The sequence below is a fragment of the Odontesthes bonariensis genome, chromosome 23, assembly GCF_027942865.1.
Source record: "Odontesthes bonariensis isolate fOdoBon6 chromosome 23, fOdoBon6.hap1, whole genome shotgun sequence".
In the NCBI taxonomy this organism is placed as follows: Eukaryota; Metazoa; Chordata; class Actinopteri; order Atheriniformes; family Atherinopsidae; genus Odontesthes; species Odontesthes bonariensis.
The window spans coordinates 29,012,995-29,037,155 of record NC_134528.1 but is presented as its reverse complement, the minus strand read 5'-3'; the positions used below and the strand labels follow the sequence as shown (position 1 = coordinate 29,037,155).

Below are 24,161 nucleotides of genomic sequence, written 5' to 3'. Positions count from 1 at the left end.
GTTACACCTTGCTCTAATGACTGAGTAACTGATATCAGAAGATAAGCATTTGCACACCCTGACCTTTTCCTTCTGCCTGTCTGCTCTCCCTCCACCAGGCTGTGACTGGGTCTTGCTGAGTCCCTGTTATGTGCTGACAGACGGCGATGTGGCAGGATGGAGAGAGCTGTTCAGCCGAATGGGGGTCAGGGACGGTCTCATCATCCGCAAAGAGAGACGAACGCTCAGCTCTGAAGAACTGGTAGGAAGGACATCCCAGTTACCACAGCTATTCACACACACTCGGCCCATGCTGTCAGCATGCAATTTATTGCAACAACAAAAAAAAAAGACTAAAGGTCGTGGTAATCCTCATGAGTGTAAGCACACATGATAAAAAGCTAGGGATGGGCTGTGTAAGAACACAGTATTTGCTGGTTGCGTGGACACCAGAGGCACCTGTGAGTCATCATGACAAATAAGGTACTGATTAAAGGATGAAGATGTGAAGCGTTTCATGAGTCAAGTCACGACTGGAGAGATCAAAAGCTGAGGATGAGCAGTGACTGATGAGATATGTCACAGATGTTCCTGATGCCTGTTTTAGGCTGAGCTGAAACAACAAAGGATAGAGTGTGGATTTAGGATGATACCGTCTGTCATTGTGTGACCACTGTTGCCTCCATGTAACGTTGGAATGATGGCACTGACATGGCTTAGGCTTAAAGATGGAGCACACACCTGGTGCGAAAAATTAAATGTCAAACTTCTTATTTCTTCTATTTAAAGTTATTTACCTGGGAAAATGCCTCTGTTTGTCTGTTTCTGGGTTAGCTGCTACTTTGGGGGCATCAGGTTTCAGTTGTGGTGATTAAATTCTCAGTTCCGTTTTGACTTGAGCTGCAGACTACTTGACAAATTAAGTAAATCAGTGCGAAAGGGACTCCAAATGAAAAAAAAAACTCTTTTGAACCATCTTGTCATTAGGCAAGGCATGGCAAGGCAAGTTTATTTGTATAGCACAATTCAACAACAAGGTGATTCAAAGTGCTTTACAGAGACATTAAAATAGTAGAAATAAAAAGCATGATTTCAATTTTAAACAAAAAAGAAAGAAATAAGAACAATAGATAAAATCAGATAAAATCAGTAGTTAAAATGTGATTAAGTTTTGAAACTCAAGCTTCAGATTTGGAGCTTTATTCAAATGCAGCTGAAAATAGGTGTTTCAGTAGCCCCTTTCACACTGAGGAATAACCCGCGTTTAATCCGCGAATTTAGCGTGTCCGCTGTTGCGTTCACACTGCCGACCCGGGCTGCCGCGTCAACTCGACTCGCCTTTCGACCCGCGTCGGACCCTAGTCTTTTTGCCGAGCCGAGTTTGATGTGAACGCAATCAACGCGGGTCGGACGTGGGCGTGGCGTGACATGAGGAGTTTAAAAGACAGGATGGACAGCTGATTCAGAACAACAGCCACAGGTGAGGACGAGTTTCACTCTGTGTTAGCCTACATCAAGTTCGAGACATTTTTGAAGATGGCCAACTGGGGAGACAAGGAGGTCCGCGAGCTCCTCAGCCTCCGAGCAGAGGACGTTATTTACCGCCACATTTCGGGGACTATAGTGCTTCGCACTATACGACTATAGGTCCGCATATGTTCTTTGGCGGCATCCCACGTTGTAACCATCCACACCCCATAAAATAACATCTCCATGAACTGCATATACAATTGCAAAAACGAGTCCTCAAGGTGATTTTTTTGCTGATTGTATGGAAGAGCTATATGGCTGATATATGTGTAATATATGGAAGAGTTATGCTGCGTGTACACCAAGAGCGACCTCCGCTATCTGGTAGCGGAGGTAGCTGAAGAAGCTTCGCTTGAGAATTTGCTTTGGTAGCTTTGGTAGCTCGTGACGTCACATTTAGAATGTTCAATTCTTAAAGGCCCCGCGGCTGTGCAGCACCCCCGCGAGAAAAAAACATGAGGAAAAAGAGGGCAGGGACACAAATAAACGTGTTGTTATTTACAATTTGTTATAGAAGATATATATCATATTACAAATGATGTAAAACTACATTAGGTACACCTGAGAAGAGCAGGAATAGCAGAGGCAGCTGTGAAAAATGAACTAAATTCGAAATAAAATCCGAAATAAAACTTAATTGCAGTGAGAAAGGTATGCGTGGGGTTACTACACTATTGTATTGAAGCACGCAATTGCAACAGTCTCAGGATTAAATGACTATTGTTTGGATAGGAACCAAAGTTTACATGTTTGTTTCTGCGAACCCCGCGGATTGTCGGACCCCTACAATCTGTGGATTGTCATTGGTTTTCGCCGAAATGCGTCATAGCTCATTACCATAAAGTTAGCTTGAGTTTAATCGCTTGAATCCGCTCTGGTCGCTCAGGTAGCTTCGCCACTGGAGAATCCGCTCTGGTAGCCCAGGTAGCTCACCCTCCATAGAGAAATAATGATTTCCGGCGCTCAGGTAGCGTAGGTCGCTCTTGGTGTGCACGCACCTACGCTACCTGAGCGCCGGAAATCATTATTTCTCTATGGAGGGTAGCGGAGGTCGCTCTTGGTGTACACGCAACATTATATGGCTGTTATATGTGCAATGTTGTGTACAGTGCCTTGTGTTTTTTGTATTGATAAATGTTTGCTACTTGACACCTTAATTTCCTTCGGGATTAATAAATAGTACTCTACTCTACTCTACTCTATTTAACCCTACCTCCGACGCATGGCTTGTGCCTATGTCATTGTACACACCCAGCATTTTATGTGTTTCGTGTGACGCTCTGCCACTAGGTAACGCCCCCTGAACTCGGCTTCAGGCGACACGGGTCACCTAACACGCCAAGCGTTCACATTGCTCGACGCGGGTCGAAGGTGCAATTTCGACCCGCTAAGGTAGTGGGTCTCAGTGTGAAAGGGGCTAGTGTTTCAGCTGATCTGAGGCTTTCTGGGAGTTTGTTCCAGACATGTGGAGCATAGAAGCTGAACGCAGCTTCTCCATGTCTGGTTCTGACTCTGGGAACTGATAAAAGACCAGATCCAGATGACCTGAGGGGTCTGGAAGGTTCATACTGGGTCAGGAGGTCCTAGACCATTTAGAGCTTTATAGAGCAGCATCAGAACTTTAAAGTCTATCCTCTGATGGACAGGCAGCCAGTGTAAAGACCTCAGACCTGGACTGATGTGGTCCACTTCTTTGGTCTCAGTGAAGACTCGAGCAGCAGAGTTCTGAATAAGCTGCAGTTGTCTAACGGACTTTTTAGGTAGATCTGTAAAGATGCTGTTACAGTAATCAAGCCTACTAAAGATGAATGCATGGACTAGTTTTTCCAGGTCCTAATGAGACATCAGATCTTTTAACTTTGATATAATCTTAAGGTGATAGTAGGCTGACTTTGTTATTGCCTTAATGTGTTTTTCCAAATTTAGGTCTGAGTCCATCACTACACCCAGATTTCTGGCCTGGTTGGTAGTTTTTAGGTGTATAGATTGAAGTTCTGTGGTGACCTGTAATCATTTCTCTTTGGCTCCAAAGACAATTACCTCAGTTTTGTTTTTGTTTAGCTGGAGAAACTTTTGGCACATCCAGTCATTAATCTACACAATGCATTTACCAAGAGCCTGTACAGGGCCTCGGTCTCCTGGTGACATTGTAATATATTTCTGCGTGTCATCTGCATAGCTATGGTAGTTTATTTTGTTGTTTTTTATAATCTGTGCTAGTGGGAGCATGTAGATGTTAAACAGAAGAGGTCCCAGGATGGAACTTGGGACTTAGATCATTCAAAATGGGAGATTTGAGATGGGCCTGTAGTTGTTCATTTGTGTCTTGTCAAGAGTGTCCTTTTTCAGCAGAGGTTTAATAACAGCTGTTTTTAGTGGCTCTGGAAACACACCTGACATTACTGTCCTCAGAACACTTAAGCGAAATGTCATTATTAACGTTTCCCTTCCTACTCCCATCAGGCCTCCAGTCTCTGGTCAGCTGAAAGTGCAACATGGCATCAACACCCAGGGGAGGACTGGTTGCTCGATGACTACCCCTGTGAGGAGTTGCATACCCTGGCCACAGCCCAGCTGCCTGGCTCTGTCCTCCTGCAGCAGAGAATGTTTCTGCTGGAGCTGCTGGAGACAAACTGGGACACAGGGTAACACTCACTCCACGGGACACACATACTTAACAAGTCTCTCCTTCTGTGTCATGTTATTTCCACTGAATATCATCCCATTTTAGCAACCAGAACATTCAATACACTTCTATTGTGTTTGGAGTTAATGGCAATGTTAATGGCTCAGGGATTAGTTGGATGCAGGAAGTAATCCTCATTATTCCTGTTGTGGCCACTAAGTGATTACTGTGTTAGAAATTATTTTTCTCCTGCAGAGAAAAGCAGTGACACGCCAGCGTTTTCCTTGTGTTTGACATAGTTAGAGATCAGATTGATAACCTGGATTAAATTGCTTTAAGTGTACTCTGATCAGCAGTTCAGGTCAGGAACCGAGCTCACAGACTGACTCGGGTGACTGGTGTACACAGCCCGTGCCTCTGTGAATTACTTTCACCATTATAAATGCATGATTCAGGTAATTCATGATTTACACTTTACAAGACACATGCCATCCCATGTCTTCTTAATCTGAATCCTCGACAGCATAGTTTGCACAAACAGCACATCAACAGCAGACATTTTAGGTGTGCAACCTGACAGTTCTGCATGTCCAGATGTTCCCAGAAGGGAAGAGTGTGCGAACACATCGGTCTGCACGGTTACTGTCACCATTGAGAACTTGGCTTGTAATTTCTCCGTCAAAAGCCGGTTCCATTAACTCTGGATTTCAAGGTCACCCAAATCCTCCTTGTTTTGTTTGTTTTTTAGCTGCTAACCTAAAGAACTGTTGCTTAAATGGGTTGTTCCACCGATGTTTGCGTAACAGCAGTTACCAATGCTGCACTGATTGTGCATTCGGTTACACATGGGAGATTGTAATTACCAAGGTAAAAAAACGTAAGAAAGAATTGTTTTCTATTTAGCGAATGATGAGATTTGATGTTACGAGCAAAGCAAAAAGCCGGATAAAAAGAGCATACGAAAGTGTCCATTGTATGGTCCCTTTAAGACAAGTGCAGTGAACATGGAAAAGCTCCCTTTCCTTTATATTTGACCATGACTCTGTGAGGACACGCACGCAAACGACAGTCAGGTGACCGACCAGTTTGACATCACAGTGCTTCCAGTTCTGCTGTGTGCGGAATATTCTGCAGGGGAATCTGGGTCACACACTTGTGCGTTGTTGTGGAGTCGTCATAAGAGATATCAAGATTACTGAGCTCCAGCTGAAGAGGTTATCATCTGTAATTATTGTGGTCCCACATTAAATCTCCCCCATCATTGTGCAGCTGCATGCTTTATGCTCCTCGTTCTGACTGTTTCCTCCACCGATCCTGCAGACACTGCTACTCTCAGTACCTCACAGCCCAGGTGGTGGACAGCGATGGACGACCCATCAAAAACACCAGGTCCTCCTTCTACCACTTCTTGGACAGTCTTGAATGGGTGCCAGCTTATCGCCTGCTGGAGGGAGAACGGCAAGAGAGGAAGTACCTCTGTCCAGGCTCGGTTTATCTGAAGTCACCTGAAGTCACCGACCTCCTGGCGACTCACGTCTACTATGTGGACCTACAGTCCAGCGTGTTCAGCAGAGCTTTAGGTGAGCGTGTCCCTACTGTACTGCTGTTGCAGGTCGACGCCGTTAAACGATGGGCTCGCTTTTACTTTCTGTCTCGTCTTTTAGGGATGAGAGAAAGTGTCTCAGTGGATGATCTGATTCAGTACCTGAAAGAGTGGTGTGTCAAACCGGAGGCCGACGACCAGGAGCAGAGACACCCCGAGGACGAGACACAGGGAGCAGATTTCACTACCACAGTTGAGCACATCCACAAGGTCTACACCTTTCTGCATACAAACTGTCCCCCGAGTCGCCTGAAGGAGCTGTTCCAGCACACTCCCGCTGTGTTCGTAGAGAAGAGCAGGTGTGTCTTCAACTATTTTGTTTTTTGGATTATTGTCAAAATTTGACCCCTACGTCACCAAATGCACTTTGTTTCCACAGACCTACTGATAAGTGGTGTTCAGGCCGGTTCTACCACCTGAAAGAGGTGTGCTGGAGTGACACGACCACCATGTTCAAGCGTTACAGACCGCTGACCCACAGAGCAGACAGCCCCATCCAGGATCCCAAAGTCCTGGCTCCTTTCTACAGCCAGCTGGAAGGCATGGGAGAGTTCTTCCTCAAAGTAAGCCGCTCCGTTGAGGCCAGTTCACACAGAGAGCATTTGTGGAAGTATATTTGATGTCTGTTACTAACAGGTAGCACAGATCAAATTTCCATCCTATTAAATTCACACTGGCTGAGTCACACAAGATGCACGTCAGCCTGGGACCTCTTGGCATGCCTCGTTTAGCTTAATCTCCACAGACAGCTGCTTAAATCCTGTAAATCTCCTACTATTTATAAGTTGTGAAATGGTATGTGGAATCATAAATGAGTCTCTGTGTGTCACTGTAAGCCCTCTAAAACCAGCAAATTACTGGAGAGCTAGTTCTGATTACAGAGACACAGAGTGGAGGTTAGTCAGTATTTCTTGAACAGGTTGAACACTTTGTGCTTTTTAAAGCTCGTCTCAGTTTCAGTTTTCCCTAAAGTCAGCCAGGACACATTTTCGGACTGCGACTGACAGCTCACATCATTTTGCTGTTTGCCTAAAATGGGACTCATTGAGTCTCTTTAAGTCATCTAATTGTTTGCCGAACCCCTTCCCTCTTTGGTTATTGCCGTTCAGTTTCTGTTGTCCCTCAGCACAAAGACAACAGTGGCAGCTTTATGATGCCCTCACGGTACCTTGATTATAAACGGAGGAAGATTAAAGCAGACGCGGAAATTCCTGCTTTGCTAAATTAAAGGCGGGGTAGGGGATCTTTTTCTGGAACATTTTTTTACATATTGCTTGAAATACTCTTCACACCCCCATTGCAACCAATTAATTAAAAGTTTTGACACAAATATGAAAAGTTTTAGTGGCCTCTAGAACGTACAATGATTGGATACTGATGCCGTCTATCAAACTGCAATCTGCTCCTCCCTCCCCCTCCTTCTCCCTGTGCGCGTACCCTGCTCCGTGAACGAATTACGCATCCAGAAGCTTGGCAGGAAGCTAAACTAGAGCCAGCTTGGCTAGCACCTAGCATTATTAAACGTATAGTTAGCATAAACTAAATACTAAATACTAAATACGGCAACGATGCTTGCTGTCAGAACAGCGCTCGTGCACCTTTGTGCTCGTGCGCGTTCATGTACTCTAGAGGCGTGCCTTCGGGGGAAAGTGAAGAAAAGGGTTGGGACTTTTTACCTGTGTATTTTCAAAATGCAGCTTCGCTGGACTCAAAATCCAGGATCTCCTACCCTACCTTTAAATCAGAGCTCCGTTAGTGGTAGCTCTTTAGCTTTTTAAGCTAAAGCCGATGCTGTGAGATGGTGAAGGAAGACAGGTGGAATTATTACTTAGTCACATTTATTCATGCATTTGTGTAATGTAGCTATGGACAAATGTTACTACGGAGGCTCATGGCTCTTTCTTGGCTGAAACTCTGTTTTTTGCCAATTACAGAAGCGCACTAATGCACACCATTAATGAATTTCTGATGTCTCAAATGTATAGACGCTGAATGTGGATCACAGCCCCACGATGAAGCAGTACGTTGGCTTGTTGGAACTCATCTGCTCTTCATCTCCCATACCAACTTATGAGGTCCTACAGGATGTGTCAGTACTCTATGCCAGACTGGGTACGAACATTTTGATTGCCAGCTTTTTGTTTCAGACATTTTCTCACACTCTCTGTCTTGCATTTCCTCTCACTCTGTCCCTTCTGTCAGCAGCTCATTATGTCTTTGCTCACCAACTCTTATGTCTTTGTACTTATGTGACTAGCTCCATCTTCCCTCATTTTTCTGAGTAAAGATACTATATGCTGATATAAGATTGTGAGGTAATTTAGTGTCTTTCTTTATGTTAAACAGCTCATAAGTGTAAGCTTCAAGGGACTGGAGACCAGGAAAATCTCCCTCAGTTAATTACTGGTTACCGCCCCACGTTGAAAGGTAAGCGGCATGCATGGCAAACACACCACAGCCATCATTACCTTTTCAGTCAAACAGACTTTCTGTTAGCTGGCTGTCCGTGAGCCACATGTTTTAAATTCAGCAGACTAAAAGCAGTTAGCTGTACGTCTGCAGTGCAGATCCACACCAGCACTGAAGTCATCTTTAGACTGCAGGAAACACCGTCTGAAGGAAAAAATTATTTTCATGTGGATGAAACAATAGAAAAAAACTGTTACGGGCACATTCTGATTTTAATTGTGCATTCTAAGACTTTCTGCTCCATAAGATGGGTATAAAATGAGGTGACCACCCACCTGCCTGTTGGGGAGCGTTGAGGAGCAATGAAGAAGGGGTGCAAGGGGAAAATGTGTCCGTTGATACATACCGCAAGCATCTGTCTTTTGAATGTTTACCCAATAATCATTTTGCTAGCACAGCGACAACCAAAGTCAGGTGCTAAATGTCTGGAGCTCATTCTGTCCGTCTGTCTTTTTGCTTTGTGTTCAGGAATGGTGTCCGATAAGAGGGTCTTCCCCACCAAGGATAACAGCTGGGTGAGTCTAGCACGTAAACCCATGATCGGTGACGACAAAGAGCTGGAGAAGATCTTCAAACCTCACAAGCAGGTGTGTCTGCTCAACCTGCCTCCAGCAGAGAAGAGGACCGCTCCCAGGAGCAAGGCTGGTACGCTGCTGCTACTGAAATGTGTTGTCTATGTCAGAAAATCATTTCAAAGAGAGAAAGAGTCACAGTGTTGCTGTATAAATGCCCATCAGGTCATTCAGTCGCAGAAGACCGAGCTACAATGCTCGCCTTCAACGAGAAGGACAGACGTTTGTTTCTGGAGATCTGTGACATCCGTCAGCTCTCCCACTGTGTCAAATCAGAGCCACTAACTGAGAACCTGAGGCCTTGTCCGTCCATGCAGGACATGGTGCGCTTTGTCATCCCCTACATCCAGAGGTTCCTCTACCACCATGACGAACTGGCTGAAGTCTACTCGGAGCTGACGGACAGGAATGTAGCACATAAAATCAAGCACCTTCATTTTGGACAGGTAAGCAGGGACTCTGAGGGAGTTTGCACCGCTTGTGCCTTCGAGACATTCACAAAGCAGATTTTCAGCACGAATCTCTGACCATGAACTTCCATCAAGGTTACTAGCATAAAATCGTGGGTCTTTCATTCGGTTTGAATTTTGCGTGTTACCAGCGACTGATTTAGTTAGGCTGGAGCTCAGTGAGTGGTCAGCAGCAGGTGCTGAGCTTTCTTCAAGTTTAGAGGAGGCTCAGTAGAAGCAGTTCAGTGCCATACGTACACACTGATCTGAAATGTATAGTCCTATACTGGCTTTGTAATGCCCCACTTTATAGATACAGAATACAGCTACATTGATCATTAAGTACACAGCTCCCAAAGGCTGAAGCAGTGGACAAACACAATAAAAACAGATGTACATTCTAAGTGGCTGTCTAACTGCCTACAGGTGGGGAAGCTGTACATTCGCTACCAGCTGGATGTTCCTGACAGTGAGGATCCAGTGATAGAGCTACAGGATGTCATCTGCATGCTGAAGGACGAGAAGGAGTTCTATATCCAGAAAGATCACCTGGATGCCCAGCTGGATATCTGCAGGTTTGTGTCTGATGGAAAGCACTCACTCCTGTTGTCACATTGATTCAATATTATGAAAATGCTCAAACGCTGGAAGTGGAAAGGTGACATTTCCACAGTTTACCTGGATCATGGATTATTTTCAAAAATATGAAATATGGTGGATTATTTACAGGTGCCAGGATTTTCGAAACTGAGAAGCCAGAGTCAGGTTATTTACTCTTTTTTGTAGTTTGTGGTGAGTAAAACTACTTGAAAAAGCAGTAGTTTTGGCAGTTAGCTGGTCTGGAACATTCAGGTGTAGCATGGAGGAAAGACATCTGCAAAGAACATGGCAGCACAGCTTAGGTTTGCAAAGCTGCATCTGAACAAACCACAAGACTTCTGGAACAATGTCCTTTGGACAGAGCAGACCAAAGTGGAGATGTTTGCTCATAATGCACAGCAGCACGTTTGGAGGAAACCAAACACAGCATAGCAGCACAAACACGTCACACCAGCTGTAAAGCACGGTGGTGGAGGGCTGATGATCTGGGCACAGGACCTGGGCACCTTGCAGTCATTGTATACCGAAGTGTTCTAGAGCCAAATGTGAGGCCATCTGTCCGACAGCTAAAGCTTGGCTGAAGAATTGCTGAAGAAGAAAAAAATTGAAGGTTTTGCAAGTCCAGACCTCAACCTGATAGAAATGTTGTGGTGGGACTTCAAGAGGACTAAAGATGAGTGGACCACAATTCCTCCACAATGATGTGAGACTGATAATGTCAAAGAGAAAACAATTACTTCAAGTTATTCCTGTTAAAAGTGGCTCTACAAGCTGTTGAATTGTGGGATGTGCTTAGTGTTTCAAATACTGTTTCTATATTTTGGCTTAATTTTCCTGAAATTGATAATTACTTAGTGTATTCCGCTATGATTTGTTCATCTGAAGTTGTATTCACCTGATATCAAAGCCTGGGAGGAACCAGGTTATCATAATGTCCTTTTAAAATGACCATGTCTTAATTGATTAGTTTCAGCATTCATCAAATTTTTAAGACATTTTGAAATAAATATTGCAAACATATCCTAAAGAAATTCCTTGCAATGAAATATCTTTGATGTTCATTCCCGCATGTTTTGTCTTTGGAGTTCCAGAATCGTGCAGTACCTAGTAATGTTGTTCCCGTGTGTTTCAGGGAGCTGGTGAAACTGTTCTGCGCAGAGATCAGCCACAGGAAAGAGCTGATGCATTTTCTAAGCGGTCTGATAACCTCCCTTAGCGTAAGTGATATACGCTCCTTCGGTATGCATTGATCACTAATCCATAGCCATTGAAAAAAGCCTTTGCGTTGTCTCGGCCTCATATCCTGTCACCCTATTTTTTCGCTCGCACACCACCATCACTGCAGAGCTGACTGTTGCTACGAGTAATGGCTTTTTCCCTGGAGGGAGTCACGTTTCTGTTATATGGCAACTTGCCCTCCTCTCTGTTGAGCAGCACCGCAGAGGCACACGCATCAGGCCTCAGCTGTGGTGCTTTTCTTGTGAAGCCTCTTTGTGTAGCAGAGCAAAGGCTGCTTCTCACAATCAATCATTTGAATGTTTGACTTAATATCTGGATTTTTCAAAGTAAAAACTGTTTGATTAAAGGATTTAATGATTGTCAGTTTAGTCATGTTTAGCTCTGACATATATGAGTGGATAAGCGGAATTTGTGAACAGATCTGCCTCTGGACGTATTATATCCGCTTATTACATTACCTTTTAGACTATTCCAGAAAATGTATCATGCTGGCAGATTAATTTAAGTAGATCATCAAAGTTTTAATAAGAATGTTTAATGGTGCCATTGCTGGCAAGAGAATGTAAAGAGAGAAAGGCCAGATCTACTCAGTGCCAGTCTTATCATGTAGTGTTCGTGTTAAAAAGGACGTTACGGTAAACAAAATGTTGAATGGATCTGCCCACTGTCTTCCATGTAATTAGAATCATCATTTTCCACCATGAAAAAACTTGTAGCATTTAGAACATATTCGATTCAAAACTATTTTTTATGTTAAATATTAGCTTTGTGAATATTGCCCCTTACTCAGTAAATGTAATGAATGTCCATGCAGGATCCAAAAGCCCTGAGTAGATTCCTGAACAAAGAGGACATCAAAGAGCTGCCCAGTGAGGAGGAGCAGTGGGAGGTCCCAGAGCCTATCAGACGAGACTTTAACCTGGACAGAGGTATGCAAGACTCTCTCACACTGGCACACGCCACTGGTTATTTCTATAGCCAATGTCTAAGTCTAAGCCCTTACCCTAACCTAACCAGAACAACTGAATGCTTCACCCTGATCCTAACCTTAAACTTAAACATGACTAAATTCAAACACTTAACCCTAAAACCAAGTCTCAAAAATTCCTTTGTACCTGTGGGGATTGCAATTTGATCCTCACATTTACAGAAAGTCCCCATAAAGCAGGTGTCCTTTCCGTTTATGGTCCCCATTATGACGTGAAACATGTGCACACACACACACACTTAGGTAAGAGATGGAAATACATTGCACAATTCATCATCAGCGCTAGGTCATCCTACTTCATGTCAGCAAACTTATAGAACGGTATGACTGACTTAACTGAGATGTTACAGTGACTTCTTTCTGGTCCAATGTTTTAACATGTCACTGATAAACCTTGCTTTTAGTTTAGTTTTTATAATTAAAACACCAGTGTTCGTTATATTTCCTAAACATCCAACAATAACTCTATTTGGACACCGTGGCTGCTGTTTTGCTTTAGTTAAGATGCCTCATTTCCCACCCAAAATAAGATTTTAATGATTCCTGTTATCAACAAATTGCATTTCCACCCTTGTGTGTTTGTATGTGGCAGCCATACGTCGAACGGGATGAAGTGTTCGGCTGTATCTGGGACTGGCACTTTCCAAAGCCTGTCTCAAAGCTCTCATCTGCAGAGTAAAGACCCTTTCCATCACAGGAAGAGGATCAAGTTTTCAGTCCCAGATACAGCTGTACACATGCCTGCCTTCATCAAGAGCGTGGAGCACTTTTTCTTTTTATCTTAAACATGGATTCCGTATGTCCAGACACCGATGTTTTAACCCGGTGGGAGAGAATCTGCACAGTACAGTGGCTTTAAGGCTGTAATCTGTAACTTGTTAGTGTTAGAACCTCTATTTAACCAACATTTTAGTCTGGAGACAGAAATAAAATAAAGTGCAAATATAATTCTGTTTAAAAAAAAAAGGTACAAAAAAATATTTTTAAACAAGTACATGGAAGAGGAAGTATGTTTAGGGACGATTAGGAATAATTATATAAATAGAATAGGGTTAATTGTTATATTGTAATTTAATTAGTATATGGTATATATTTATTTATTTATGGGGATAGTTTTATATATATATAGATATATAGATATATTTACATTTATATTTACAAGGAAATGTGTGTAGTATATATTTATTTTTGTGATTTTATATTTATATAGATATTTAGGAAGTGTATATATGGTATATATTTATATAGGTGTATTGTAGTTAGGATATTTACAAACTGAAGAGTAGTTAAAAAGGGGTGGGAAACTAAAAAAAGTATTGGACTTCTTTCCATTCCTTTTTTGAACAATGTGCGGTGTTTTGTTATGTATTAGCCCTTTATGTGATTTTTTTTTTTTTTCTCTTTTTCTTTCTTTTGTATGTACAAATAGTTACATACATATTCTTTTTTTATACACATCTTCACTGGCTAACCTCATTGTAATCCTTTTAATGACACTTTTGATGATCCACACGTTTTCAGTGGGCCGATCTGAACTGGAAGCATTTCAGTGCAACACTCTGTGTGTTTATGGAGCAGAATGAGATATGTCTGGCCTTGTTCTGCTGATCTAACCACAGAACACGTGTGCACTGCTTTTCTGTCCATCTGAGACGATCTCCTGCCCAGAGAAATTGGGGCCGTTTCTGTACACAGTTGATGTATGACTTCCTTCTTACACAGTTTCCAGTCACATTTGTGAATGCAGCGTTTGTCTGTGTTGAGTGAATAATGTTTCTCCTCTTTTTATTCCAAACCCTGGCACCCTTACCTGCCATCATTTAATCTGCTGACAGTAGAATCCTCCAGAATGCTGTTATGTTCTACAGACTTTTCTCTCTTTTCTTCTTTCCCAAATCTTTGAGTGTGTTGCCACCATCATCATTTTTACATTTCTCTCTATTTTCTAAATTCAATCATTTTGACAAGTAAAGACACTTCAAATCATTTCCTTTATACTTACACATCTCTGAATAACAAGTGAGTTGGTTCAACAAATGACAGACATAAGTACTTATTGAATTAGATCAAAATTCTTAACTTTTCTACAAATGGGGTTTATACAGTATTTACCAGACACAGAACCAGTGGTTTTAGGCTCATTGCCACATGTGGTAAAGTGAGAAAGCATCTAAAGACAGATGGAGCCTTGTGCTGTGAGCCTCAAAGTGAAGTCGGTTTGAAGAAAAAGCAGGCAGATATATGGTGCACTGATCTCATTAAAATGCAACAAAGTCCTAAATTATCGCCGTCACAACAGTTGTAGGGTAAAGCATCTGCATCTGTAGTTAAAGTGGGAGAGGCTCCAGTTTGATGTAGAATACGGTCGGTGCTAAAACTGGAGCACGAGACCAATTCCAACAACTCGCTGCTGCCTCCGCTCAGTCTCACATCTGCAGATTCTCCAGTTCTCTCCGTGACCCTTGCCCCCATTTCCATTATCATTTCATAACATTCAGCGATTTTCTTCAGTCTCACACAAACAATCAGATAACTGGTGTTTTTCTCACATATGCTAATTCAGGTTTGTTCACTCCTGTGTGTGGCAACATAAAAGAGCAGCTGTTGCCAAGGCTCAAAGACCAAGAGGAGCAGATCCCACACTGCAGCACAGAGCACATACACACATCCGCAAGGATTACTACCATCAAAGGCTTTCTCATTGCAAAACCCCTTTTTATGACATAAGAGTCCTGAAACTGGCTCATAATGTGCATCATTTTATCCAGTCTTTTCTCTCTCTTGAAATTGTCCTCCACCAGGGATGTCAAGGAGCTACTCCTCCATTAGCTCGCCTGAGGAGCCGGCTCGCCCTGCTCCAGCCGATGGGGAGCAAACACTGGCCTGCTGGCCCCCTCGAGCATCTATACTGAATACAGGAAACATTCGCGCAGGTAGTGGGCACATTTGTTGAGAATTAAATGAAAATATGGCTTGTTTTCATTGTGATTAAAAACCACGTTTCATTTCTCACTGTTTCCACCAGGTCAGGCAGGCAGCGGTGCGGTTGAGGCCGTCATGAAGATGTGGCCTCCCCCTGCTGGCCCTAAAGACCGGGACCCAGAGAGGGAGGTCGGGCCCAGAGGGAGCAGCCATGAAGGAAACCAGCCACCCAGGAGCAGCATCAGACCTGCAGACCAACAGAGAGTCCTCAGCCCCGCCAACACACCAAGGCCTCCAGGTTTCAACAAACCTCTGTCTCTTTCTGCATCTCATCAACTGTATTTGAACTGCTTGAGAGTTACAGTACTGAACAGTCTTGATCCACCCCTCATTTCTTCTATATTTTGTTTCCAAGCAGTCAGAATTTCTTGTAATCTTTTAAAGGGATATTGAGCCATAGTTCTCCAGCTTTCTGAAGGTCTTTCCACATTTTTCTTTGGACCTTGGCTGCTTTTTCACTCATTTTCAGTCAAGTCCTTGTACCCAACCATTTTCGGAGGAATGTGTTTTTTTTGGTTAAACCACTTTGCACTGACCTATGAATCCTTCGAGCATAGACACCAGCAGCCTGTCACAAAGACAAGTCACTCCTTCCCATTTCTTTAGCTGCATCTATGAAGCTTGTCCAACGATAACAGACATAAATTGAGAGACATGAAATAGTATTTTTTCACCAACAAAGTGATTCCCAAAGAGCTATTAGCTGAAAACTAATATCTCAGCACGGTGTGCAGTGTGTGCTGAAAAAAAGTGGAGGACAGAAGAAGTGTCAGATGCATCTCTCAGGTGCTGTACCTGAGAGATGAATCTGGACCTTCAGTTGACCCGTGTCCGTGGAAGGGTGGCTGTCAAGAAGCCGTTCTTAAGGAAGGGAAACAGGGAGAAAAGGCTGAGCTGTGCCAAATGACACAAGAAGTGGGCTGAAAATCAGTGGCAGCAGGTCTGATGGAGGGATGAATCCTCCCCAGAGCCCGGAGCTCAACATTACTGAAGCAGTGTGGGATCATGTTGGCAGAGAACGGAACAAAAGGCAGCCCACATCCAAAGAAGAGCTTTGGGATGTCCTTCAAGAAGCCTGGAGAACTATTCCTGAAGACTCCTTAAAGAAAGGACAGAAAGCTCGTCTGAGAGGGTTCAGGCTGTGTTGGAGGAGAAAGGAGCTCAGAGCAGATATTCACTTTCAAGTTTGTCTCACATTAGCCGCATTCCCACTGTAGGAACCTTTGGCAGTTCCTGTAACCTTTTCAGGAACGGGGCCGGTTTCTCCCGCATTCGCACATACAGGAACTCGGGACCATCTCCCTCAGTTCCTGGAACCATTTTAGCTCCTTCTCCTCAGCTGGGTCTGTTCTGGGTTCTATAGAACACATCTGACGGAGGTGTTTGGTAGCTCCGCCCCTTGTCATGTTGTCAGGTTGAAATGTTTCCTCATACGACACGGACACAACCTTGGCGTGTTTAATAAGTTAAACCTCCACGTGGTCTCCTTTGTCTGCGGCGCTCTGCTCTCCTTCCTTCATGAAACCAAGAAGTATGGCCTGCGCTCCATCCTGCGTCTCCTGACTCTCTCTGTGAGCTCTTCCAGCCTCCATGTTAGACGCCCCATGTGATCGTCCATGATTAATATCACCGTCATGCAGACCATGAACACGGTGGCCTCCCCGCTCTCCATGTTAGCTTCTTGGTGGTGTTTTTTTCTTCTCTCCTTACTTTTACCGGGTTTTGTTCTGTTTTGTTGTTGAATGTGGCGCTAAAGCAACACGTCGCTGTCGCAGACGGCTGCATCGCATCAGTCCCTATCAAGGTCCCGACTCATGTGCGAATCCAAAATGAAACAGTTCCCCTGGAGAAGGACAGTTATCAGCACGGAATTCGAGGAGGACCGTTCTTAGAACGGCGTTCTTAGAACTCCTCTGTCCGAATGCGGCTTATGTGAAAATGTCCGTACCCTTTCACCCATGGGGCTGAAAATGAATGAGTGCAGCTTTAATTTGCAGAGAAAGCTGTTTTAGGTCCATTGATTGTAGAAACTGGGATCCCATAATGCACTGCTGCTCACACCATACAGGGATGCTGTTTGTATACGTAACACTCCATGTGAAAATATGAACAAAAACAAAAGAGCACAAAGTTAAACTCTGCTGCACGGTGGGATTTTCCCACAGCACATGCAGTGAATGGTCTGTTCTTCTGTTGGTGTTTGTTAGTGACAGAGCGCAGCCAACAGAGCAAGACCACTGAATCTGACAGCGCTGGGGGTGCAGAGGAGCCCCTCACAGCTCCCAGACCAGCACCGAGTCCTCCATCTGTACAGCCTGTCCAAGCACCCGGCGACCAACCACCTCCAAGCAGCCTGTAGGCTTCTTCTCATCATTTCAGAACATTTGAAATATTCATGTAGATGTTGGTTTTCACTCGGTAAACAATCCCTGTGCTACCCACCTTCTTTCTCTCCTTCTTTGTGTCTTTTTTTCATGTCTGTCAGAAGCGTACCTGAAGCTGTGGTGCTTTCCGGTACTTTCCAAGGGACTGCAGCGGCTGCAGAGACTCAGCGTCCTCCTCTGAACCTGGACTTCCCTCTCTGGAACAAAGTGCAGCCTTCACAGGCCACACTCGAGGACATGGAGCTCACCTGCCAGAAGCCCACCACCGTCAGTATATTCTCTCTGAAGTAGCGGTTTGTTGCCGCAGTTGAGCTTTTTTTTTTAAAATCCCGCCTTTCTTCCATAGGTTGTGTTGTCCGACGACATGATAGACGTGGCCACCATCGGCGAGTGGGGGGAGCAGCTGGTCAACTCCTTCCTGTGCCACTGGAGGGACAGCAGCGACCCCGGGCGGCCCACGCACGTCCTGTGGTGCAACCAGAGCGGAGAGAGCGGCCAGCCCTACGACTTCAAGCTCACCTTCGGAGCCGCTGGACCGCTGGGGGTGGTGTTCGTGGAGGTGAAGTCCACCATAAAGAAAGAGAAGTCGTTCATCCACCTCTCTGCCAATGAGCTGGACTTTGCCCTGAAAGAGAAGGAGCGCTACCACATCTTCAGAGTGTACAGCGCAGGGGACGCCCAGAACGCACGCCTCTGTCGCATTCAGAACCTGGCACAACATCTCCACACCAAAGACTTGGCACTTTATCTGTTTGTATAGCTTCTTTTTGAGGCTGGGGAGATATTTGCACTGTGCCGACTTACAGCACCACAGCCTAAAAATGTTTTGTATGTCTTTTAAAGTCTATCCCACTGTTTGTTTTACTTTTATCCTCAAAGCGTTTGTGGCCACACTGAGTGTTTTAACCCTTTTTATTACCACTCACCTATACTCAAACATTCCTTTGAAATAAAATTTTTCATCCAACTGAAGAAGTTACTGTCTACCTCTTCAGGGTTCCTCCAGGGTAGCTACGGGTTTCTTCAAGTCAAATTTAAGTCTTTTTAAGACCTTTTTAAGACCATTTATAAAAAAAATAATACCAATTTCACAGCTTATTTCACAGACCTACCGGCAAAGAAAACTTTTTTTTTTAATTTGCTCATTTATTTCTCAAACAAATGAAAGTGTGGACTGTGTAAAGCATTGATGAAACATTGCAGCATAGCAGTAGTAAACGCGACAACACCACAGCACAGACACAGACAACAAGCCAAACAGGTGTGAAAAATCAAAGAAAATTTCAGCAGACCACAAAAAAGTTTAACTGACACAGTTAAGTTGTTTTTTAACATTGGTTATGTTAGCTAGCTACTTATTCCATGCTGAGAATATGGGGAGTAGAGAGAACTATAAATAATGAAAATCAACTAAAAAATTTGTCGTTTCGTTGAGGCTCTCATCGAACATAAGAACGAACGGTGATTTGTTTACCTTGGACACCAGTTCCTCTTTAATATACACAGCCATGCGCGTCGAGAGACCTGGTCATTCGGGGCTTCAGCCCCGAATCTCTCTGGACTGACATAAAGAAAAATATGTATAATAAGAAGAAGAAGAAGAACGAAGAAGAAGAAAAAGAAGGAGAGCTCCGTCACGGGACCACACTTTGAGCGGTGATAGACTACCGCGGCCCAGCTGCGGAGCGCCTGCAGCCGGCGTCCCGCCGAGAGATCACGGCACCGATCCTCCCGAGCAGGCCAACAAACTGGGTCCCGGCGGGCCCGAAACACTGCTGGAAGCGGCCGTCACGGGAGGATCGGTGCCGTGATCTCTCGGCGGGACGCCGGCTGCAGGCGCTCCGCAGCTGGGCCGCGGCTCCGTTTCAGCTGCGGGGCGCCTGTGGTTGGTGTCCTGCCGAGAGATCGCGGCGCCGGTCCTCCCGAGCGGGTCGTCGGGCTGGGTCCTGGTGGGCCTGGGGTGCCGCTGGAGGCGGCCGTCATCCAGACGCAACTCCTGGAGAAGGCGATGAAATTATCCGAGCTGAATGCACCACCGGATGATGTCACTGACCCAGACACGACGGCGTGTGCGTTTCAGACGAATCTCGGACTGCCACAGCAGGTACAAGGACGCGATCAGCCATGGATAGCCCCTTGAGCTATTCACTCGTTTTTTACTCGCGCGAAAGAGGCGTTTGAGGCGATGGAATTTAATTTACACCTGCGGCAACAATCGCGCGATGAAGGCGGTGCGAATATTCGCATCGCGTTTGGTGTGAACGCACGGGCTAACAAAGACACAATGTCAGCATTTGGATATATGGATCTCGGCATTTTATCAAAACATGAATGCCAACATTCACAGCTCGGCATTCAACATGTTAAGCAGCTGGTCATGAACTGTGTTAAATTTTCATTTTAACACCCCCTTTTTTTAAAAAAAATCCCGGGGGAAAAACCCCCTGACCCCCGTTAAAAATTATTTTCATGTCTGGGCTACAGCCCCGAATGTTTGCTCAAGCTACAGACGCCCCTGTACACAGCTAAACCAAACTTGGCTATGTACGCCGTTTTTTCGGGACCACAAGTAATTGTGGCAGCGATGTCGGCATCGGGGAACATGCATTTAAACAACTCTGAAATACCCTCGTTTCCATTATATGAATGGTGTTTGGCCATTGTGTTAGGAGTCCACAACACCTCTGCTTTCATGGTTGGTGTGGACCCAAAAGCTGTTCGCAGATCTATTCTAGTTGCGGTGACGGTCGTAACTGGAGGGGCTGTACTAGCAGTTGGCTGGTTAACGTTATCTGCTAGCTCAGATACATTCATAGCTAACTGGCTAGCGTTGGCCGGTTGAAACACCCCGGCGATGGAAGGAGTTTCATCCTTCGCTTCGATATTATTCATTTGCTTGGAGGACTTGGCGTGAGACTCTAAAGCCTTCAAGCCCATGGTACCAAGCTGAATCCTCTTTTTGCACACTGTGCAAAAAGCCTCGTATACATTATTGTCCACTGGTTTTAACCAGTGACAAAATGATTATTTCTCGCGCCACGCTTCATTACATTTACATTTCCCCATAATCCCAGCAAGAAATGGGAAGCAAGGAAACGCAAACAAATGTTAAAAAAACAACATAACGGCGTAAGTTAAACTTTCTTGTTTTCTGCTGAGATTTGCCTTGATTTTTCACGCTTCTGCTTGGCTTGTTGCTGCGGTCTGTGTCAGTGCTGTAGCAATGTGATCGGACCCGGGGCGGAGCGGTAGCGGCAGCGTTGAGTTCTCAATGATTGGTTCCGCCACTCTTCATTTAAGCTACGTCCTCTGGGCTACGTTATTTAGGCTTTTCAAAATAATAGTGGCCTAGTTGACAAATGAAACGTTTGAGGAGAATGTGATACGGAGAAGTTACTGCACAAATTTTAATACCCAGATATCAAAATTCAAGACTTTTTCAAGTCTTTTTAAGGTATTATTTCCAAATTCATAAATTCAATGCTTTTAAGACCCCGCGGGAACCCTGCTCTTTAGCGCTGACTGTTTCTGCCATCGCAACCAGACAGCTGGAGATGATGAAAGCTGAAGGTTAAGGTAAATCAAGTGAAACGGACGCCATCATTTCAGGTGATTAAACTGTCACACGGAGCGAGCTGTACTTTGATAGTGCAGATGCCCTCAGAGCTCATCCTCCATGTGAGCCCCTCACCGGTCTCCTCCAAATATCATTAGAACTCTTCAAAGACCAAACTTTCTTCTGCCCAGCTGTGAACATGTGGATTCTGCAGGGGGAAATGTCTCATTTTATTATAATGTCCCTCCAAAACCTGCTGAAATGTCCCTATTTGTGTTATCTCCTTGTAAAGGAGACACGGCGGTTCACAGATCCCTGTTTGACAGCCGGAGTCAGTGTAACTGCTGGATGATGGTCATGTTTTCAAAGCAGGGCACTTATGTGACAAGCGTTGGTGGAGCGGTCAGAAACATATTCTGGGAGAAAGCGCCTCCCTTTTTAACATCCAGCGATAAATGCTATCCCTTGGGAATCAGTGAACGATTTCCTGGATAGGACCATTCTTTGAGAAAGAGCAGTATCTCACAATCTGTTTCACGGAACCAGTGAAACGCAATGTCCTGATAGAGAAAAAGAACAAACATGTGATATTTGTTCTCATAAATACCACATTTAGATTGGAAGTGGGACACTTTCTGGCATGCATAGCTGCCCTTTTGTACTAGACCCATGCTGCATTCAGGCGTAGCTTGTAAATTCAAATTTGATTATTTAACTATGTATTCAAGTACTTATAACGCAAGTCTTGTGCTTTAATAGTGTTTAATAAATAATTCAAACCAAATGATTTTATAATCAGTGTAACTAATAAAGTGAATGTTAGGCTGTGGGGCCCGAGAGGTCTGGGGCCTCAGCAGGTAGGTTGTGATTTGTGATATATACTGAGTGTAAAAGCCAAATAACCTACAAATTCCAATTTAACGTTTAACTGCTTAACGCCATTTATCTTAGGCCTCTTCTACACCAAACCATCATGCAGAAAAACTGTAGTGTTGGAATAAACTGCCAGCCAGGACACACCTGGAGCTATAAGACTGAATAAATAGAGAAATTATAACAAAACAGTGTTTGTTGATTATTACACTTATTGTTTGCTTACCATAGAAATTAGCACATAGTTTGAGGATATGAATACTGAGAGCTGTGTTGTTGGAGTGGTGTCGGCAGTGCTCGGCCTGTTAGACACAGAACATGACAGGAAGAGGCTGAAGGAAAGTCGCATGAAGTGGCTAAAATCATGGATTCTCCAACTATGCTTGAACAGCCAATCAGAATAATCGCTTTCTCTGATTGGTGCAGCACCAATTCAACACGCTGAAACGATTGAATGACTCACCCGGGGGCGTATACCACCTGTACGTCCAATGAACTGCTTTCTTGAGTTTTAAAAAGATATGGCCACTGGAGCTGACCAATCAGAGCAGGGTGAGCTTTTTTTCAGTTCAGTTTTGACAGTAAATATTTAAATATGCAGGAACAATTCACACTCCACAAGCCTATAAACGGGGACTTCAACAAAGTCCCCGTTTATAAATATAAATATAAATCAGGCTTTATGGTCGGTGACGCAAGACGCGACGCAACGCAAGCCCTTGCGCGGTTGCAAGCCCCCTCTTGCGTGTGTCACCTCAATTTTCTAAACTTCACGCAAGACGCAAGCGCAAGCCACTGGCTGTGTTCGAAACCGCCTACTACTAGAAAACGGCATACTCATCGATCTGACAGTATGCAGAGCGTTTACACACAGTGCACTTCACTCCTGCCCGAGCCGAAATCAGCCGGCCTGAAAAGCTGATTTTCCTTAAAGCTGCAGTCTGCAGGATTTGTTGTTGTCATACGTAAAGTCCTAATTTTTGGCATTTTAAGAGTTTACATGATCTATCAGAACGCTTGAAGTTGAAAACGGTGACCTCCGTAGTCGCAAAATGCAAGAAATGCTTATTTTTTAACCGAAAAATAAAAAGTTATTCAACTTCCTGTCCCGCCCCATCAAAACACATGAGAACTCGTGCACGTAGACGTGCACGCCAGATGCGCTTACACGACTCCTCATTCATCAACTCACCTGTCATTTGCGATCATGGAAGACACAGTAAGTAGACTAGCCCGTAATGAAGTTCAATAGTCTAGATAAATAAGCGTGGGGACGAGCCTACTTGTATCGCGCGTGCACAATCGGTGATTGACAGGCAGGAGAGCCCAGCTCGTAACCTGATTGGTTACCTTTTACCGGTCCGGTCTGCAATTTTGTAAACAAACCTGCTGGCTTTGGAGGGACCTAGCGGGACATATAGGGGACCTAGAGAACTCTTTTTTTTTTTTTTTGTATTGGGGTATTTAATGTAATACTTTCAGAATCCCCGGACAGTTCCAGGCATTATGCTTGAAAAAGAGTTGCAGACTGCAGCTTTAAGCTATAAACTCTGTAAATATATAACTTTAGCAACATTTGAAACATTTTCAGGCGAGAAAGTAGTCGTTTAGTCCTTCAGGGTGTTGAAAATCTGACAAAATACCGGCTATTTACAAGAAGAAGAAGAAGCATGAATCCAGTCGAAGAGAGACTTGCCGAAGAGGTCCTGGCGGTGAATTTCCTTTCATCGTAGTAGGCTTGTCATTGAAAAAACCCGCTACTCCACCTACTGTCCTGGCGGTGAATCGCCACGCAGCACACGCAACCGACAAAGCAAAATGAAGTATAAACGTCTCGAGCAAGACGCAAGCGCAGGGGCAGTTAAAAGAAGTATGTACAGGGCTTCCAAGTCACTATTTTATGCAGACAAAAACTCACGAACATAATACTCTTGGAGCTGAGCAACACAATATTTTTCCTTCTCACCTGCGCGCACGCCTCCCAAATCATAACAATGTCGCCTGACGTCACACCCCTGCGCCCACTCTCACACCTGTATAACTTGCCTGTCTGGCCTTTTCTGAAAGTCTCCTCTCTTGGGTTTTTTTTCCAGATTCCAGTCATGGCTGCCGGTTTGTAGCAGTTTACATAGTTTTAGCTATGGCTAGCACCCCGCTGAAGCTGTCTAAATGAATAAATAAATGAAACTCTAGAATATTATGTTCAATAATGCAACAACATAACAAGTTTTGCTTTTTTTTTGCCGGTCTCAAAATCTTAATAATTCCGACAGCCTATGAAGGCAGCATAGTCTGTACGGAGACAGCTAGC

The 24,161-nt window shown here is 44.3% G+C and overlaps 1 protein-coding gene across 3 annotated transcripts in view; it reads left to right on the top strand.

Annotated features, from left to right (window-relative positions):
- Nucleotides 1-18,384, top strand: part of LOC142374412 (uncharacterized) — a 47,632-nt gene extending 29,248 nt beyond the window's left edge. For all 3 annotated transcript variants that reach the window (XM_075458086.1, XM_075458087.1, XM_075458085.1), the window contains 17 exons: nucleotides 99-241; nucleotides 3,973-4,154; nucleotides 5,456-5,715; nucleotides 5,800-6,037; nucleotides 6,118-6,301; nucleotides 7,724-7,850; nucleotides 8,085-8,165; nucleotides 8,676-8,852; nucleotides 8,945-9,225; nucleotides 9,655-9,803; nucleotides 10,961-11,045; nucleotides 11,882-11,996; nucleotides 14,857-14,988; nucleotides 15,081-15,275; nucleotides 17,245-17,392; nucleotides 17,523-17,688; nucleotides 17,768-18,384. In XM_075458086.1, the coding sequence (XP_075314201.1) occupies nucleotides 99-241; nucleotides 3,973-4,154; nucleotides 5,456-5,715; nucleotides 5,800-6,037; nucleotides 6,118-6,301; nucleotides 7,724-7,850; nucleotides 8,085-8,165; nucleotides 8,676-8,852; nucleotides 8,945-9,225; nucleotides 9,655-9,803; nucleotides 10,961-11,045; nucleotides 11,882-11,996; nucleotides 14,857-14,988; nucleotides 15,081-15,275; nucleotides 17,245-17,392; nucleotides 17,523-17,688; nucleotides 17,768-18,181 (3,077 nt within the window). In that variant the 3' untranslated portion in view covers nucleotides 18,182-18,384. The remainder of the gene's footprint in view (nucleotides 1-98; nucleotides 242-3,972; nucleotides 4,155-5,455; nucleotides 5,716-5,799; nucleotides 6,038-6,117; nucleotides 6,302-7,723; nucleotides 7,851-8,084; nucleotides 8,166-8,675; nucleotides 8,853-8,944; nucleotides 9,226-9,654; nucleotides 9,804-10,960; nucleotides 11,046-11,881; nucleotides 11,997-14,856; nucleotides 14,989-15,080; nucleotides 15,276-17,244; nucleotides 17,393-17,522; nucleotides 17,689-17,767) is intronic.
- The last annotated feature ends 5,777 nt before the right edge of the window (nucleotides 18,385-24,161 follow it).